Here is a 21,305-nt window from a genome sequence, read left to right on the forward strand (position 1 = left end):
ACCAGACTATTATCCTACATTAGTATCAAATAATTAGAAAAGGCTCCTGTTGTGTTTACTCTCCTTGACCTGACAAGTTCAGGCAACTACCGGCTCGACTCAGCTATACCAGCTTCCGTCTAGCCTGACGGCTCAGGCGCCTGCGTCACAAACCAGCGATTAACTACCTGGCTGGACACGTGGGACGCTGAGCGAGCGGGTCGGATGGTTTGCTCCGCAAGGAACAAGTAAGTGGAGCCCCACAGATTGGAGAAAGTGTGGTTACGAACTGCCAGATAACATCTAAACACAGAGTCCCCGTGTGGGAAATTACAACAATCCTGAATCTATGGTTTCAACTATCCGGTGAATCGGTAATTATAATCATGGACATTTGAACGGTTTAACACATCATCCCCTGCACCATAACTCTAGCCATTAAGTCTCATGTATAGGAGTACTCCGGTTATCTAGGTCTGTGCGTGAGCTCCGCACATTTGTACCTATTTGTTTATGTATGTATGCTGATACTGATACTAAATTTTATTATTGATTTGGTGTATTAATAAATTTTACGCAAAAATACTGTGAGCCAGCCTGTATTATTAGTATTATCCTACATTAGTCTGGCTGGCATAAGTCTCCATCTTCAAATGGTTGGACGTGTGCGTTTTTATTGTAATAGCGAAAGGGAATACGCCTCTGCCATACCCCTCTGGGATCCGGCATGTAAAAATCCAAGATGATCAATGTCTCTTTCCACTCACATCTGCTGTTAGTGTCAGGAGGTCCCCCATATACCTGAGATTGGACGGCCAATCCCACCGAAATCAGGATGTTTGAATGAAATTTATCTTGTGCACTGTGGGCGTAAGGGTCCTTGTACATGGGCAAATTTCTGAAATAATGAGTACAAATTGATGTTATAGCAAGTCAGCTATCGCTCCGTGTTGTACCTGTTCAGTAGCTCATAGTCACCTGCTCTCCGCCATTCCACTCTGGCTCCCTTCAGCGGTCCTTGTCCTGTGAGCTTCTAGATAGACGGGGTCATGTGCCCAGTCATGACATTGTGCTTGGGGGGCACACCACAGGATGGGGACTGGATGACCACTGAAGGGAGCCAGAGATTGGGTGAGTAGGAGCTTTACAACTGCTGCAGGGGTCTGTTAAAAAAGTGCACAAAGCTAGACAACCTCTTCAAGGGTTTGAAAGACTAAGGGCCCATTCACACGACTGTATATTTGAGTCCGAATATGTTCCACAATTTTCATTTCAATGGGGCCACAAAAGATGTGGACAGCAAACTGTGTACTGTCCATGCGATGGGCGTCTCCCCCTAGGGCCCTCTATGTAATGCGACTCAGGTAAAGGAAATGCCAAGTACTAAAATATCCCTTTACATGTGTCACGGTGCTGCTACCTGGATACGGCTGGACCCCAGGCTTTGGCTCCGAAGCAATAGGGGGAATAATTGAGGAATTTGCAAGAAAAATTTAGTCTAGACCTTGTATGTAGTTGAACAGCAGCTTTACTTTGCATAAACATTCTCCAAAACAGCAGGCTTTAGCATTAAAACTGGCAGGCAAACTCGTCTCTACTACATCTGTTTCTCTCTGGCTCTGCTGTACCAACAGGCTGACTGTATGACTTTGCTTCTTCCGTCTGCTGCACTTCTCTTTGTATGATCTGTCTCTAGATTAGGCCAGGGAACTATGCGCCTGGCTTCTGAGGCTCTAAGCTTCGGCCTCCCTGGCCAGCAGAGCTGAGGGTGCTCTGGCTGGCTTGGGCACGTCCAGCAGAGACGTGGCCCTGCACACCTTCCCCAAGCAGGGGGTAAGCTAGACTAACTAACTGGTCCCCACCCTTCCTGCAGGAAGTGGGACTTGCCCACTCTCCATAGAGGGGGGTTAGAATGGATTGGAAGGTTCCATTCTATCTAACTGCAGCTCTATGTTTGCTGCCACCTGCTGGTGAACCAGGCACATTACATTTGAACATAACAGTTGCAAACAGATTAGGAATGCACAGTGTGGAGGACCTGGAATAAATACATAAGGTGACATTCAGGTTAGGCCAATAAAGACAGTAGCAAGGTGCAGAAGGGGTAACACCACTCTGGGGTGTTACATCCGCATCCATATTTCCATTCCGTCAACCCGCAAAAGAGAATATGTCCTATTCTTGTCCGCAAAATGCTGAACGCATACAGTTGGTATCCGTGTTTTGCAGATCCACCATGTGCGGACTGCAAAAACAGATATGGTTGTCTGAATGAGCCCTAAGGGGCCTATTACACCAACAGATTATCTGGCCAATTTCTGTCCAATCAGACCAATAGTCGGTGTGTAGAACAAAAGATCTGTGTGTGTAATAAGCCATCGGACCAATGACTGGTCAGAAATTCTGTCAGATAGTCTGTTGTTGATTTGTATAACCTTTTCCCTACATTCAGATTCTCTCCAAGTAATACCTGTTTTACCTGGAACCTACAAGGAGCATGAGATTTACTTTTCCCTGGTTAACATGAAGTTACAACTTCTTATTAGCCAAATAGCTACTTTGAAGGCCACACTTTGTAAATAACCGTCTGACCCTGAACATACTTATCAGCATAGCCAGCAATCAGCAGTAATCAGTTTACTGATTTGTGTAACCTTTTCCCCACATTCAGATTCTCTACAAGTAATACCTGTTTTACCTGGAACCTACAAGGAGCATGAGATTTGCTTTGCCCTGGTTGTTAACATGAAGCTGCAACTTCTTATCAGTCCTCTCCTGCACAACGGAAACAGGACGGATCCGTTTTGCAGCCCATTCCGTGGTAACTGAATCTGTAACGCAATTCACCTTTAACCAACAAAGGAAGTGTGAACGAATTTTATAAGCGGAAATTCGCTCATCTCTAATCAGCAGTAATACCACAATGGGAATCAACCGGCTGACAGTTCTATCGCCAAAGACATCTGCCCCTGAAAGCTTAAATATGGGCAAAAGAGGTAATCCGGCTTCAGCAAGCAAGTGTAAGGTAGTCAGTCCTTACAGGAGAGATCTTTTTGGCACTTGAGTGGTATGCTTCGTACCCTACTTTTGCAGAACTGGTGTGGACCCATTAATTTCAATTGGGTTGCTAAAGATGCGGACAGCACACTAAGGCCTCGTTCACACTTCAGTGTTTGGTCAGTGATTTCCATCAGTGATTTGTGAGCCAAAACCAGGTGCAACTCTAAACACAGAACAGGAGCAGATCTTTCCCTTCTAACTCATGTCTGTGGAGGCTCCACTTCTGGTTTTGGCTCACAAATCACTGATGGAAATCACTGACCAAACACTGAAGTGTGAACGAGGCCTAAGGGCGGTCTGCATCCGTATTTCCTTCCCACGGCCACTCAAAAAATATAGAGAATGTCCTATTCTTGTCTGCAATGGTGGACAAGAATAGGCATTTCTATCATAGGGCTGGCCATGTATGGTCCGCAAAATGCAGAACACACACAGCCGGTGTCAGTGTTTTGCAGATCCGCAATTTGCGGACTGAAAATCACATACGGTCGTGTGAAAGTAGCCTTAGCATAACTAAGCAGGTTTATTGGGCTTACTTGGGGCAACAAGCTTAGCAGTTAAATAGCATTTACACCGCGCTGGCTGAGCAGGCAAGGAACCATTCCTTCCTGATAAATGCCTGCCCATCAGGTAAAGGCTGCATTTACTATACATGTAGGTAAGTTACCGCAAAATTTCCGCTGGCATCCATCAGAGGACGCCATGCTGTGCAACACAGAGGTCTCAGCCTTTAGGCTGGGTGTATGTACATTTATTTTATGTTCTCAGCATTTGTGGTTGTGTTTATTATCACATGTTAGTAAAATTCTGTTTTGGCAAAAGCTGGTGTTGGAGTTGTTTTCCTCGCTCGCTATTTCTGTATACACACCTAGGCCTAATGCACGAGGTCTTGAATGGATGCGGTGCGGAGGCACAGAGAGAAACCCCACGGAAGCACTTCATAGTGCTTTCGTGTGGTACTGTGCCTCCGTTCTCGTCAGTGATCTCCTCCACAGTTCCGGATTGTGAACTCATTCAAGTGAAGAGGGTTCGCATTCATGATATGCACAAACGTCTGGGGCCCGTATATTGCAGACCCGCTGTTTGCTTGCCAGAATACGGGCACGACCGGCAATGGCCATGTGCATGTGGTCTTAAACCGGGAAGGCTGTCAATCACTGATAAGGCTACTTTCACACTAGCGTTCGTCGGTCCGCTCGTGAGCTCCGTTTGAAGGGGCTCACGAGCGGACCCGAACGCAGCCGTCCAGCCCTGATGCAGTCTGAATGGAGCGGATCCGCTCAGACTGCATCAGTCTGGCGGCGTTCAGCCTCCGCTCGCCTCCGCACGGACAGGCGGACAGCTGAACGCTGCTTGCAGCGTTCGGGTGTCCGCCTGGCCGTGCGGAGGCGTGCGGATCCGTCCAGACTTACAATGTAAGTCAATGGGGACGGATCCGTTTGAAGATGCCACAATTTGGCTCAATCTTCAGGCGGATCCGTCCCCCATTGACTTTACATTGAAAGTCTGGACAGATCCGTACGAGGCTATTTTCACACTTAGCTGTTATATGCTAAAATAATGCAGACGGATCCGTTCTGAACGGAGCCTCCGTCTGCATTATTATGATCGGATCCGTTCAGAACGGATCCGATCGAACGCTAGTGTGAAAGTAGCCTAAGACCACCCACATGGCTATTGAGCTCAGATTGAGCAGAGATTTAAATGAATAAATTACCAGTTTTACTGAATCAATCTTCTCAGCTCCTCCTGTTCTACACTGTGTACACAATTATTAAGCAAGTGAGTATTTTCATATTATTTTAATGCATATTTTCGAACTCCAAACTGTATAAACTTGAATACTTATTGGATTGGGTGATGTGATGTGTATTTATGTAATGAGGGAGGGTGTGGCCTAAGGAGATCAAGACCCTATATCAAGGTGTGCATCATTATTAGGCTGCTTATTCTCCCCTGGCAAAATGGGCCAAAAATAAGATTTACCGTAACTGACTCTGAAAAGTAAAAATTCTTCCAGAGGGATGCAGCACTCATGAAACAGCTAAGATATTGGATGTCATCACAAAACCATCAAGTGTTTTGTTGCGAATAGTTGCAAAAAACGTGTTGAGAAAAGAAGATGAAAATGAACTGCCAAAGATTTGAAGGGGTTGTCTCACTTCAGCAAACAGCATAGGAAAAAGCACTAACCTATGTGAGCTCCCACGGTCCCGCCACTAGAGAGGCCTGCGCTTTTTCCTATATTGTGCAAGCATGGCCACCACTGCTGGATTGCAAGGTGGTTGTAACCATGGAAACAAGCTGTGTACAATGTGATGGAAAAATCAATCCAGCCAGCAAAGGAAGCAATATAGACACTCACAATACATTAATAAGTGGCTTGTATTAACGTTCTCTAAATGATAAATGCCATTTGTTGAAGTGAGAAAACCCCTTTAAGAATCAAACATGAAGCGACCAGGAACCACCCATTGTAATCCAGTTCTGTCATATTTCAGAACTGCAACCTCCCTGGAGTGCCCAGAAGTACAAGGTGTTCAGTGCTCAGAGATACGGCAAAGGTAAGGAAACCTGAAACCCAACCACCACTAAGCAAGACACATTAGTTCAAATGTCAAGACTGGGCCAAGAAATACAAACCGGATTCCAAAAAAGTTGGGACAGTAAAAAAATTGTGAATAAAAACTGAATGCAATGATGTGGAGGTGGCAAATGTCAATATTTTATTTGTAATAGAACGTAGATGACAGATCAAACGTTTAATCCGAGTAAATGTATCATTTTAAAGGAAAAATACGTTGATTCAAATTTTCACAGTGTCAACAAATCCCCAAACAGTCGGGACAAGTAGCAATAAGAGGCTGGAAAAAGTAAATTTGAGCATAACGAAGAGCTGGAAGACCAATTAACACTAATTAGGTCAATTGGCAACATGATTGGGTATAAAAAGAGCTTCTCAGAGTGGCAGTGTCTCTCAGAAGCCAAGATGGGTAGAGGATCACCAATTCCCACAATGTTGCGCAGAAAGATAGTGGAGCAATATCAGAAAGGTGTTACCCAGCGAAAAATTGCAAAGACTTTGCATCTATCATCATCAACTGTGCATAACATCATCCGAAGATTCAGAGAATCTGGAACAATCTCTGTGCGTAAGGGTCAAGGCCGTAAAACCATACTGGATGTCCGCGATCTCCGGGCCCTTAAACGACACTGCACCACAAACAGGAATGCTACTGTAAAGGAAATCACAGAATGGGCTCAGGAATACTTCCAGAAACCATTGTCAGTGAACACAATCCACCGTGCCATCCGCCGTTGGCAGCTAAAACTCTACAGTGCAAAGAAGAAGCCATTTCTAAGCAAGATCCATAAGCTCAGGCATTTTCACTGGGCCAGGGATCATTTAAAATGGAGTGTGGTAAAATGGAAGACTGTTCTGTGGTCAGACAAGTCACGATTCGAAGTTCTTTTTGGAAATCTGGGACGCCATGTCATCCGGACCAAAGAGGACAAGGACAACCCAAGTTGTTATCAACGCTCAGTTCAGAAGCCTGCATCTCTGATGGTATGGGGTTGCATGAGTGCGTGTGGCATGGGCAGCTTGCATGTCTGGAAAGGCATCATCAATGCAGAAAAATATATTCAGGTTCTAGAACAACATATGCTCCCATCCAGACGTCATCTCCTTCAGGGAAGACCCTGCATTTTTCAACAAGATAATGCCAGACCACATTCTGCATCAATCACAACATCATGGCTGCGTAGGAGAAGGATCCGGGTACTGAAATGGCCAGTCTGCAGTCCAGATCTTTCACCTATAGAGAACATTTGGCGCATCATAAAGAGGAAGGTGCAACACAGAAGGCCAAAGACGATTGAACAGTTAGAGGCCTGTATTAGACAAGAATGGGAGAGCATTCCTATTTCTAAACTTGAGAAACTGGTCTCCTCAGTCCCCAGACGTCTGTTGAGTGTTGTAAGAAGAAGGGGAGATGCCACACAGTGGCCTTGTCCCAACTTTTTGGGGATTTGTTGACACCATGAAATTCTGATTCAACATATTTTTCCCTTAAAATGGTACATTTTCTCAGTTTAAACTTTTGTTCCGTGATTTATGTTCTATTCTGAATAAAATATTAAAAGTTGGCACCTCCACATCATTGCATTCAGTTTTTATTCACGATTTGTATAGTGTCCCAACTTTTTTGGAATCCGGTTTGTATGTAAATCCAGAGTTTTCAAAGGTTTTATGGACTGATGAGTTGAGAGAGTGACTCTTGATGAACCAGATGGATGGGCGCTGGGTGGATCAGTGATAGGCACAGAGCTCCACTTCGATTCAGATGCCAAAATGGTGGAGGCGGGGTACTGCTATGGGCTGGTCTTATTAAAGGTGAGCTAGCTGGACCTTTTCGTGTTGAAGATGGACTCAAAATCAACTCCCTACTGCCAGTGTTTAGAAGACACTTTCTTCAAGCAGTGGTACGGGAAAAAAATCTGCATCTTTCAAGAAAACCATTGCATATGTATCAAAGTAGTCCACTGCATGGCTAGCCAGTAAAGGCCTTAAAGATGAAGAAAAAATGACATGGCCTCCTTCCTCACCTGACCAAAACCCTATTGTGAACATGTGGACCTTTCTTAAATAGAAGATTTACAATGAAGGAAAACAGTCCTCCTCTCTGACCAGTGTCTGGGCGACTGTTACTGCTGCACAAAAAGTTGATCATTGACAGATTAAAGAGGACCTTTCACCAGAAAAAAAACTTCTAAACTAACTATACAGGCATGTAGAGCGGCGCCCAGGGACCCCCCTGCACTTACTGCTATACCTGGGCGCCGCTCCGTTCTCCGGTAATTGCCTCCGGTATCTTCAAAGTTAGGCTCCACCCAGGGGAACCTGCTGGCGTCTCATTCTCCCATGCTGCAGCGCTGGCCAATCACAGCGCTCAGCTCATAGCCTGAGAGAGAAAAAAGCCTCTCAGGCTACGAGCTGAGCGCTGTGATTGGCCAGCGCTACAGCATGGGAGAAGGAGGCGTTGGCAGGTTCCCCTGGGTGGAGCCTAACTTTGAAGATACCGGAGGCAATTACCGGAGAACGGAGCGGCGCCCAGGTATAACAGTAAGTGCTGGGGGGTCCCTGGGCGCCGCTCTACATGCCTGTATAGTTAGTTTAGAAGTGTTTTTCTGGTGAAAGGTCCTCTTTAAGAAACTGACTCCATGGATGGAAAGCTTATGACTATTACTGAAAAGAAGATGGCTATATTGATCGCTTTTTGGGGGGGATATTCTAAGAAAGACAAAAACCTCACTTTGAGGTTTATTAACATTATGGGTGCCATGACTTGCAGAGCTGCCTAGGGGGGTGAGGGGCTATGGCCTCACTACACTGCTCTACAATAGACAGCAATGATGTGATCCAGTCTGTGATATGCCATCATGGCTGAGCCGCCTGACAGGAACGCTCACCCTTATGTAGTATATGCAAGTGCCAGAGCACATTGTGTAGGCAGTTCTGCAAGTGGGAGCAACCAGTCCTGCTCACATTCTAGGACAGGTTGCTGGTGGCTATTTTAAATAATTTCCAGAGAACCCTAAGACCCAGATGCAATGTGTTTTACATTGAAGCCCCATTCACTTCTATGGGGCCAGGGCTGCGTGAAAAACGCACAATATAGAATATGTTGCGTTTTTCACGCAACGCAGAACTGATGCGTGAAAAAAAAAAACGCTCATGTACACAGACCCATTGAAATGAATTGGCCAGGCTTCAGTGCGGGTGCTATGCATTCGCTTCACGCATTGCACCCGCGCTGAAAACTCGCTCGTGTGAAAGAGGCCTAATAAGAGCTGTATCCCAAAACTATTGTCCATACAGTGTATGTATCAATCTGCTCAGCTACTTCTGCTCTAACATGCTGCCTGTAATTTGCACTGGTACCAAGTTCCCTTTAAAAAAAATAATAATAATAATAATTAGCACTTTCTACAAAACGACAGACAAATAAGACTAGGGGGGAAGAAAACTTCCCCTTTAAGTAGGGACTGCCCACAATAGCCATAGGGAAGGATGTGTCCAAGTTGAACGTATACTTACAGTCATAATACAAAACCCACATTCATGATAGTTGTATTTGCAGATGGCGGAAGTTGATGAGACATTGCTGTCATATCAGCTGTATATAATGTGATGCAGTTTACACATTTTTAGCTGATTAGAATGTCCCAGAATGTGCAGTGGCAGCATCTCCGTGTACACACAACAAGAAGGATGAATGTGCAAGACTAATGTGACAGGCCTATTTTAGGCTACATCACAGGGACTCCGCCAGCCCCCTCCTGCTGGGTCCAGCGTACACTTTATTTATTCCCTACAATGCATTATATAATTTAGAAATCAGTAATTCCCAGGTACATCGCTGGCATTTCTAGCCTTTTAAATGATCTCTCTGGAGGGGATTATTTCATAGGAACGACCCACCCGCAGAGCTCTATTGAAGCACAATGTATAAAATTCCCGGAATCACACCAGGTTCTCTACAATGATATAAACTACACAATCAGAGACTTTACAGAGGACGCCTACACACTAAAATGTGCGCTGCTGGATTAATAAGGGCCCTGCAGGTATTTAATACTAACCCTAGAAATAAAATAGTCAGACCCTCAATTTCTCTCAGCACCAGGTAGCAGTGGAAATAGAAGTCTCCACACATTCTGTTACAAATATGATAATGGTCAAAGGGGAATGTCCACCTAAAGATACCAGTTCAATATAAGAAGCGACCCCCCCCCCCAACCAATTTTTTTTGTTTTATTTCTATGCGCCCAAAATTCTATTTTTTATTTCTAAAAAATGTGGGTGACAGCAATACACGCAGACGAACATGCACTTGCTCCTGGTACACTTCCAGTCAGTGCTGATAGTATCGGGCTGTGTAGGGACACACCCTATTGACAAGGGTCAATTTATTTAGTCAATGGGGTGTCCAACAAGCTTATATTAGAGTGATAGTCTGGGGTCCACATACTTTTGGCCATCTAGAGTATGTTCTGCATTATAGAATCTTATACCTAGAATTCCCTCCTAAATCCATAGAGGAACATCCTACAACAATCCTAATAAAACATGGATAATGTGAGGTCCTGACCTTGTCTAAGCATTTAATAATGTAATTTGAGAGAAGCAAAATAGTTGTAAGGTGTACTATCAGACTGTGGTGTGTCCAGGAACACTCAACACTCCAGGCTATTGTCCTCCGTTTTTTGGGGAACCAGCTAAAAATCTAATTTGTATGGGGGGAGCTCCCAACTGTCCCTTGACAGATAATAGGGGGTTGAGAAGTATTGGGGGTGTGCAAAATTGCAACGCTCAATCCTTATGTTCTCCTGGGAGAGGTGTCTGGCAGAGGCTTTCTCCTCTCTCCCCATTGAATACACATAGGCACTCATCTGAGCCGAGTATGTATGCATCAGGGGAGATAACTGTCGGCTGAATAACAGATATTGGAGATGTATGTGCACCTTTATAGAAAAAAAAGGAGACATTTTTGCAGCTCTCACCTCTAATCACCTTAGCGAAGCACGGAAAGAAAGTGGCTTGAACCCAGCCACACTTGATATGTCCAAAAACAAAAGGGTCGATTCCAGCTTGTGACGTATAAAATGATATGTTCTTTATTCGGCTTTCAAAGTTTAAGATCCAACATATATCACATGGAGAGACATAGAGTAATTGTGACGCGTTTCGGGCTATAGTATTGAGCCCTTGATCAAGACAATACATAGTGTGCTAAAAACAAGTACTTATATACAGCACAAATGGGTTCCTCCTCCTTCTCTAATTGGATAGAGGTTGCATCCCAGGCCCAGGTGTTCCAGGATTAGGAAATCCACCTAGGAGCACATGGGCAGGGAAGCAGCAATTCAGTATCACATACTGATGAACTACATATACTGCAAAGTTAAATCATATTTTCTGTTTAGACCCTTTGGTATACAGGTTTCCAGAATAAACATCCAATATGTTTCTCTACTCAAAAGCTTTTGTTTACGATCACCTCCTCTGATAGGTGCAGAAACAACCTCCACCCCCTGCACAGAAAACGCAGAGATATCGCCCTTGTGAACAGTGGCAAAATGCATTGTTGCCGCTGAAACATTTCGGGACATAAAATGAGGGACATCACTTCGATGCTTTCTTATGCGTACCTTCAGATCATTTGTGGTGCAGCCTACGTATTATAGACTGCATGTTCTACATGTTATAACATATACTACGTGGTCTGTATTACAGTTTATGTACTGTTTTAGCATGTTTTTTGTTGTTGGCTGTAGATGTGATCTCTTTTGAGATAAACATATGTCGACAGCAAATACATTTTTTGCTGCCACATTTGTAGTTCCCGTTAGTTTTCGGCCAGGTGCTTATTCTGGGAAAATTTTCCTTGAATAGGCTCGGACTGATTTTTTGACCCACTGTAGGGGCTCTTTTTGCTACCCACCTTATCCCTATAGATGCTATATTTCTCCATTCCTCATTGAAGTTCAAAACAGGAAGATGTTTCCGTATAATTTTGCAAATCTTGAAATAGTCTCTGCTATAATTTGTAGTGAAAGTAATGGGTTCCTCTTTATAAGGGGTATTTTCTTTTCTGTTTTTTTTATTTTTATTTCTATATTTTATCCCGTTTTTTTCGTTCTCATTTTTATCTTCATTATTTTTATTTCTTTTAGAGAAGATGAGAGTTTCTCTATCTTTTGATCTAGCAAAATGTCTACCTCTGTTTATACTGGTTTGGGTGTATCCTCTCTTTCTGAGTCTGGCTGCAATATTTTGAACCTCTTTTTCAAAGAGTTCCTGAGTGGAGCAGTTCCTCTTTGCCCTTATCATTTCTCCCTTAGGGATATTTTTTAGGACGTGTGGTGGATGGCAGGAGGAGGCGGAGAGAATAGTGTTACCAGCTGTGGGCTTTCTGTGGGTATATGTAACCACCTTGTTACTGCCCTTATCCACTTCCAGACAAAGATCCAGAAAAACAATTTTTTCCGGATCGCTGGAAAAAGTTAGTTTTATTGATGTAGTACAGTTATTTAAGTACTCTATACACTTTACTATTCTCTCTTTGTCCCCCTGCCATACCCACAGCATATCGTCGATAAATCGACCATACCATTTAATGTCCTCCCTATATGGGTTATTATCAGAGAAGAGAAAGCCGAATAAAGAACATATCATTTATTACGTCAGAAGCTGGAATCGACCCTTTTGTTTTTAGACATGTGCACCTTTATGCACCCACGCCAATTTAGACCTGCCCACCACAGGTGGCACATACAGATGACTGGGAACTTTTTGTCACTGAATGTATTTGCAGTGGTACCAGAATATTCTTCCATTATGGCACCCTAAAGGCACCTTTACACCAGTCAACAATCAGGGCAGTCATCGGGAAGAGCATTCCTAGGAACACTTGTACCTGATAATCGGCCTGTATAAAGGCGCCGCCAATCACCTAATAAACGAGCAAACACTTGTTCATCAGGTAAAAGCATCACCAGTGCGGACACCAAAAACTGCAAACTGAACGGATTAGGGTACTTTCACACTTGCGTTTTTCTTTTCCGGCATAGAGTTCCGTCACAGGGGCTCTATACCGGAAAAGAACTGATCAGTTTTATCCCCATGCATTCTGAATGGAGAGTAATCCGTTCAGTTTGCATCAGGATGTCTTCAGTTCAGTCGTTTTGACTGATCAGGCAAAAGAGAAAACCGTAGCATGCTACGGTTTTCTCTCCGGCCCAAAAAACTGAATACATGCCTGAACGCCGGATCCGGCATTTTTTCCCATAGGAATGTATTAGCGCCGGATCCGGCATTCAGAATACCGGAATGCCGGATCCGTCGTTCCGGCATGCGCATGCGCAGATCGGCAAAAATATGAAAAAATGTACAAGACGGATCCGTCTGTCCGCATGACAAGCGGAGAGACGGATCCGTCATTGCAATGCATTTGTGAGACGGATCCGCATCCGGATCCGTCTCACAAATGCTTTCAGTCAGCGGCAGATCGGCGGATCCGGCGGCCAGTTCCGACGACGGAACTGCCCGCCGGATCACACTGCCGCAAGTGTGAAAGTAGCCTAACTCTCCATTCAGAATGCATGGTGATATGCCTGATCAGTTATTTTCCGGTATAGAGCCCCTGTGACGGAACTCTATGCCGGAAAAGAAAAACGCAAGTGTGAAAGTACCCTTAGTCAGCCTGTCTGATGGTCCTTAAAGGGGTATACCCATCTTGTACATCGCTTGGATATGCCCCCAATGTCTGATAGGTGTGGGTCCCACCTCTGGGACCTGCATCTATAACTAGAATGGAGCCCGCAACGTGCCGGAGGGCGCATCACGCATATGTGTCCACCCCCCCATTAATTCCTATGGGAGTGCTGAAAATAGCCGAGCCAATTTCCGTCAGCCCCATAGAAGTGAATGGAGCGCTTTCCATTAATTTCCATGAGACTTCCGAAAATAGTTGAGCACGCCGCTCTTCTTTTTTCGGTGCTCCCATAGGAATAAATGAAGAGTGGACACGCATGCATGGTGAGCCCCCAGGCACTTTGCAAGTTTGGTTCTAAGTATGGGTGTGAGTCCCAGAGGTGGGACCTAGCGATATAACCCCCAATGTCCCAGAAGGGAATAACCCTTTAACAACCAACCGTGGAACTTTAATCTTATCTATAGACTCTGGTTATACTTTCGCAGAGCACAGCTGATCCATTATACAATAGATAGAAGTAGGTTGATGGTTAAAAAAACAATGAACGAATGATCGTTTTGCAGACATATCCATTCCCATTTTAGTTTGTATTGGCTCTTGCAGTCGTCCAAACTGACCATACATGTTCAATGACACCAGGCAAAAAACTAACAATATTTTTAGGAATGTCCATGTAGCTGGCCAGCTAAGACATGTCCTAGTTTGCTAGTATAGCTTATATGTGTATACAGCTAGACCTGCCAAAAGCCTTAATACAGTTCCTATGTTTATGTGTTAAAGACAAAAGCAAAGTTATTTACCGTGACTTCATGTTTTGGATGTCATATAACTGTTATAATTTGTGTTCGCAGAAGCAGAAAAGATGATATGCCTTTAAGATTCATTTTATAATGTAAAGTAGGCTCAGTGACACAGCAAAAACAACAGAAAGCATAGTGTTAATCTGTTGTTGCTGGGAAACTTTTCACCAATCACAGCCAGCCTCACACTCAGCCTGTCTGGGAATTCCCCTAGCAGGAGCTGCTAGAATCATTAGTCACCAGAGACAGGAGCTGAAGAGACATTCACTCCACTGAGAGCTGTGTTTTTGGGCCAAAATAGGTATTTAGAACAGTTAGTATTGTTAGTATTGTGATTAGAACTGTATACTGAACCAGTTATATGTGTGTTTACTTACAGTTCCACCAAATTCTATTGCAAAGTACAAATACAAATTGCAAGCTACAGTTGCAAACTGTGAACTACTACAAATACCATACAAACACATTGCAATCCAAATTGCATACAACCATACCAGATCATACTCAACCAATCTGCAAATAGTTACTGCTAACTGCATACCGCCATTTTGTGATATCTTTTCAACACGTGTTTTGTACATGGACTATCTACTGCGGAGGCGGCAGTGTTATATATGAAGAAAAGTTAATAAAGAAGTTATTTGAAGCATTTGGTGTGCTCTGTAAACCTGTTTCCATAGAACGGCGCTAGAAGAATTACAGAATAACAGACAGTCTGGTTAGATTAAAAGTCAGAGATCTCAAAATTCTTCTAATGCCACAGTGCAAAAGGCACTTGATAGTATTGCGCCTGCCACAATCCAACCATTGATGAAAATTTCTAAAAACATGGCCAACCTCTTTCCAGATGATGATAGTATGTTATCGGTCAAGTAAAACCACTGTTAAATTTCACCTGACAAATGATCATCTTGCTTGAAATTGTCAGTTTTGATCAGCTGTACTGTAGACTACTGTGTTTGGCCACCTTCACACTAGACACAACGTGATGAAACTTGGTGATAGAGACAGCAAGTAATACATTAATTCACCAGATCACTGGAGCAGAGCAGTCTTGGTTTACATATGTATGATGTATGGCGTCGGTGACGGAAAGCAATTTATTCAGGAGCACAGTCTAGAAGATGAATATAGTTCCAGTAGTATGGACTGACAAGATTTAGTGTGACGTCTACTGTGACATTACATGTGCAGGTGCTGAAACCAGAGAATCAGTTCAGTTAAATTGCATACAGATATATAAAGGCTGGAATGCAATTATTTGCAAAGCTACAGAACATGGTGACATTTGACTGTTTATGAACTGTAACATATCTCACAAAAATGTAGATATTGAGATTGGTAAATCGTTTTGAATATACAGGTGAAACTCGAAAAATTTTATTATTGTGCAAAGTTAGTTTATTTCAGTAATGCAACTTAAAAGGTGAAGCTAACATATGAGATAGACTTATTACATGCAAAGCGAGATATTTCAAGCCTTTATTTGTTATAATCTGGATGATTATGGCTTACAGCTTATGAAACCCCAAAGTCACAATTTTGAGGTACCCTTTGCTCAGGGGGTATGGATTAATTAGCGGACTAGAGTGTGACACTTTGAGCCTAGAATATTGAACCTTTTCACCAAATTCAAATTTTAAGCTGCATTAATGCAATTCCTTTTAATTTGCATTACTATAATAAATGGACTTTTGCACGATATGAAATTTTTTCGAGTTTCACCTGTACTTACCTGGCTCCCCGCACCGTCGCTGCAGCTTCTCCCCGTGGGAAGGGGGGAGCCAAAGGCAGACCGGGACGAGCCGCCCTAGTGTCACCTGCGATGCTAGGGAGGATCTTCCTTGTCCCTGCCTGCCATTGGCTGGTCCTCCCCCTAACACCAGATGTTTATCAGCGTACGGGGAGAAGCTGCAGCGGCGGTGCGGGGACCAGGAGCGGCGCAGGGAGCGGAGAGCCAGGTAAGTTTATTCAGTGTGAGGGGCCTGGCATATGGGGGGGGGCATTTTATAGTCTTGGATAACCCCTTTAAATGAAAAAACTTCTGGCTGCCCGCAGCTTCCACTAAAGGGAGCTTAAAGGGGTACAAATAATCCCCTGTTCACTGGATAGGGGGTAGCTAAAAGTGGGTGTCTGATCGCTGGGACCCCCACAAGTCATGAGAACAGAGGACCCATATTTGCTGTTTGAATAAAGCAATAGTTGAGCATGCCCACCATCACTTCATTCGAAGTCTATCTCCAGTCCCATAGAGATGAATGGAGTGGTGGTATTAATGCATGGACATTAATTTTAGAAATTCAGCTAAATCAAAATTCCCACTCTGCTCCAAGTCACACTCATAGAAGGAAGGAAGCTGAGCTCTATGGTCAAACTTGTCAAGGTCCTCACACTGTAGAGATGCTTACTTTTGATCTTAGCTCCAGGCAAAGCCAAAAAAATTTCTTTTGAGAGGAGGTTGGCCTATAAAGGGGTTATCCACTCTTTTGCTATTGTCAGGATAAGCCATCAATATCTGATTGATGGCAGTCCAAAACCCTGCACCCCACAAATCAGTTGTTTCAAAGTAACTCGGCACTAGAACTACACATACCATTGTGTGGGGGAGCAGCATTGCAGTAACCAGCTCCGTCCATTAAACATTGGATGGATCTGTGTAGTTCTGACACTTCCGATAAACGCTGAAGCTACTGCAAAACAGGTGATTGATGGGGGGGGGGGGGGGGGGCAGGGTGTCGGGCCCTTGCTGATCATATACTAGTGACCTGTTTTGAGGATTGGCAATCAATAGTAAAGGAACGGACAACCCCTTTAAGCCTTGGTTATTATGAAAAAGTGAAATTGTGTAATACAGAAAAAGGAAATTCCTGTTACACAGACGGTCTATTCGTAGAGCCAGCTGAGCCTGGTTAGCAAGACAAACCTTCCTGAAATGTTAATATATGCAGCAGTACATGAAGAAAAGTTCACACCAGGCCATGAGTGTTACTCAACAGTTTGTATTTCAATCAAATTTGTGAAACAAAGGTTACATCCTGGGAAAATTAATTTTGACATTTAAGACAATGGATAATAGGTAAAGGATACAATGTTGCAATATCTTCTGCTATGAAATGGGGTTTTGTTAGATTGTAATTACAAACCAACGGACTAAGGTTGGCACTACACAGCGATCTTGGCAGCGACACCAGTCACGGGATCAAAGATTTCTGTGTAGCACTAATGGGGCAGCAATGTGACCTCCAAGTTACTGCAACCCAGAATTGCAAAACATCCAGGTGTTGTGTTTTTTTGGGGTCTTGGTTGTGACATTCAGTTCAGTGGCTGCACTGCCACACAGTGACGGGTGTCGCTGGCAAGATCGCTCTGTAGCCCAAGCCGGACACGGGTTCTAATGCAGACTTGGAGTTCACAAACGGCACAAATCAAAAATCTGTTTCATACATCTGAATGGGGTTATTTCTGCAATCCCCATTCACATGTAAGAGGCAATCCTAGGACATTCTGCAACAAATCGGTCGCATGTAAATATACCCTAAACATTTGCCGGCCATTGGAATAAAGTAGTCTTGTTGAGCTCTACACAAAGCTCTCTTACCTCGAGCAGTCGCTAGTGTCAACAGACAGGTAACCATTCAACGTTTATATTCGTCATAATGGTGTTACGTTAAACATAGGGATCTATGCAGATTATATAGATAGCTTTTTTCTTCTAAAAACTAAATAAAAAATTCCCTTTGGGAATATACCTTAAAACTCTCAAAGCAAACATGGCTGAGGGTGGAAGAATCCAACCTTGTAATGTCTGCATCAACAAAGGCTTCTAGGTGGAGCAGCAAGTACAGCTAATGTCAGAAATTCCAGACACTGGGGGTTAATGCAATCAAGTAGTAAGTGTAGATGTGTCCATGTACAGTGCACATCAAACGGACATATAATATGGGATTTTTCTCCATGGGAAGACCCATGAAACGTGGAGGGCTTTGACGGTCGGAGTTCACAGGTTAGTTTACATGTGCTCAGGGTGGTTCTGGAGGCAGGTTATGAACTCTGTCACTGGTTTTCCCTCATAGCAGATCTTATATACAGCAGTGAACAGCGGAAACCTGCAAGGCAAACATAATTATGTCAGAGGTCTGGTTAATAAGTCCTGTCTGTAGAAAATGATGAGAACCTGGATTTACTAAATGGCATATGGACATCAGGACCCCTCTCTATGAGCCAAATCATTAGTTCTTAGTCTGGCCGACTTAGGCCTCTTTCACACGGGCGTCATGTTTTTGGCCCGGATAAGATGCGGGTGCGTCGGGGGAAAATGCGCGATTTTTCAGCGCGAGTGCAAAACATTGTAATGCGTTTTGCACGCTCGTGAGAAGAATCGGCATGTTTGGTACCCAAACCCGAACTTCTTCACAGAAGTTTGGGTTCTGGTTAGGCGTTGTGTAGATAACATGGTTATAAGGGAAAATAATAGCATTCTTAATACAGAATGCATTGTACAATAGGGCTGGAGGGGTTAAAAAATAAAAAATTTAATTTAACTCACCTCAATCCACTTGTTCGCGCAGCCCGGCTTCTCTTCTGTCTTCTTCTTTGAGGAATAGGACCTTTGATGACGTCACTGCGCTCATCACATGGTCCATCACATGATCTTTTACCATGGTGATGGATCATGTGACGGACCATGTGATGAGCGCAGTGACGTCACCACAGGTCCTTTTCCTGTGCACAGCAAAGATAAAGACAGAAGAGAAGCCGGGCTGCGCGAGCAAGTGGATTAAGGTGAGTTAAATAATTTTAAAAAATTTTTAACCCCTCCAGCCCTATTGTACTATGCATTCTGTATTAAGAATGCTATTAGTTTCCCTTATAACCATGTTATAAGGGAAAATAATAATGATCTGGTCTCCATCCCGATGGTCTCCATCCCGATCGTCTCCTAGCAACCGTGCGTGAAAAATTGCACCGCATCCGCACTTGCTTGCGAATGCTTGCAATTTTCACGCAGCCCCATTCACTTTTATGGGGCCTGCGTTGTGTGGAAAATGCACAAAGAGGAGCATGCTGCGATTTTCACGTAACGCAAAAGTGATGCATGAAAATCACATCTCATGTGAACAGCCCCATAGAAATGAATGGGTCCGGATTCAGTGCGGGTGCAATGCGTTCACCTCACGCATTGCACCCGCACGGAAATCTCGCCCGTGTGAAAAGGGCCTTAAAGGCGTTTTCCAAGACTTAGGTCATCAATATCAGATCGGTGGGGATCCAATACCCGGTACCATCATGGATCAGCGGCTAGCAGAAGCTGCGGCCACCAGAACCACAGTTTATGGGGTCAGAAGTGGACAGCTCTTTACACCGTGTGGTGGATTTACTTAATTACTACAGCTCAGCCCCCAATGTAGTGAATGAGAGATGACCTAAATATTGGAGACCGGTAAAACATGACTTTCCCTGGCAAAAAGTTTTTTTTTTTTTAGGGCGTTTCTCAATCCATATGGTGGCTCCCATGTTGTGTGTACTTAGACAATCTCTTTAGGGCTGTTTCACACGAGTGTGTCCCGGGCGGGAATCACGCCTGCAGGAGCGCACGGCATTATACTGATTTATGTGCCTCTGCATGTCCTTACTGATACAGAATCATAGTGACATAAAGCTATCAAAAGACCGGAGTAAAACGCCAGTCTATAAATGACCCCTATAATTTTTTTTATTTTTTTGCAGCAATTAGTCTCGGCATGAAGAAGATAGAGACAGCTTGGGACCCCCGTTCAAAAACTCCAGTGTCACATAGGCCTGAGGTATCAGATAGTGAGGAATGTTTGTGTCGGCTCTGAGCTTTACACGCTGCTAGATGACCCATTAAGCGCTCGGCTACAAGACGACATTTCTCGCGCAACATTTTTTATACTGATGGTCAATAGTGTATGATTACACCCAAGTTGGATTTTTGTGCAACTGTCGCATCGCAGTATGTCGCATGTCACAGTGCGGCACCATTGACTATCATTACAAACAATGTTGTAGCTGTACCCTTTTTTTTGGCAGCTAGATTTTGGCTTCCAAAACTGCATGAAGAAATGTGACCGTGTGGCCGTACCCTTACAGGGAGTCTTGTTAATAAAGCTGCGCAGTGTAGGAGAGGGTCAGTGTCAGGAACAGTCGAATGCCCACGGCTACTCCAAATATACAGGCAGCCGAAATCATACATTCATATTCAAATTAACACCCACTACGGCCCAAACAATAGTCTACGGAAGATATAAATTATAACCCCTGCTATTACCAAATTGAGAACCAGTCAGCAGAGATTTCGGTGCCCCTGGAGGGAAACAGGAGCATGCTGTGTCCGCTATTGAAGTGGTAACTTGAATGACAGCCGCTGATTGACTTTTCATTGTGTCTATTATGTCTAGTAATATGCCGCACTGCAATAAAACCATTCAGACAGCACATATACAGCCATTACTGCTATTACATCCAGTAAATGAAATGTGGGTGTCTGGGCAGGTAAGCACCGGAGATTGATGAATGACCGGGACAGACATGATTATGAAGTATGAGATGTTCTTAGTGTGTAATAGGGAACTGTAATGGAGCAAGAAGTCCACCTGTAGATCAGGTATTGGTCATCATTGTGCTTACAATCATGGGTGGACTGGCCATACACCCTACAGGGAAATTTCCTGGTGGGCTGTTGCCCTGAGGGCCACCCAAGCTCTGCTTATGGCCACCAGCCAGGTACATAAAGATCTGATGCTCTCAGCACTAATTAATATAGGAGCATCAGGTACTTCTGCACCAGTCCAGCAGCCATAGGTGCCCTCCTGAATTCAACTGTATTGCTGTCTTGACGATGATACAGTATTTTGTGCTGCACTGTGGTGTTTGGTTCTGCTGGGGTGGTATTTTGTCCTGCTCTACAGTATTACTGGCCCTGCCTACTTCTGTAGGCCCAACTTCTGCCAATTTGGACCCACCTACAACATGGGGCCACTTTTAGGTTTTTCCAAGGCTACTTTAAGTTCTCAGTCAGCCTCTGCTTAGAATTACATGATATGCGTGCTGGTTCACGACTCATATCTGATTACTGCAGCCCTGCTCACATTCACTTCACTAAGAGCACTGCAGTAACCACCTTTTCTTTTTCATAGGATGGGGAAAAAAACAACCTAATTTTGCA

At 43.9% G+C, this 21,305-nt stretch overlaps 1 protein-coding gene across 1 annotated transcript in view; it reads right to left on the minus strand.

Annotated features, from left to right (window-relative positions):
- Positions 1-17,102: 17,102 nt before the first annotated feature.
- GPD1 (glycerol-3-phosphate dehydrogenase 1) overlaps positions 17,103-21,305 on the minus strand; it is a 70,784-nt gene continuing 66,581 nt past the window's right edge. Inside the window, exon 8 of the mRNA XM_044284973.1 lies at positions 17,103-18,225. Within this exon, the coding sequence (XP_044140908.1) occupies positions 18,129-18,225 (97 nt within the window). The 3' untranslated portion in view covers positions 17,103-18,128. The remainder of the gene's footprint in view (positions 18,226-21,305) is intronic.

This window comes from Bufo gargarizans, chromosome 3, assembly GCF_014858855.1.
Source record: "Bufo gargarizans isolate SCDJY-AF-19 chromosome 3, ASM1485885v1, whole genome shotgun sequence".
NCBI classification, from domain to species: domain Eukaryota; kingdom Metazoa; phylum Chordata; class Amphibia; order Anura; family Bufonidae; genus Bufo; species Bufo gargarizans.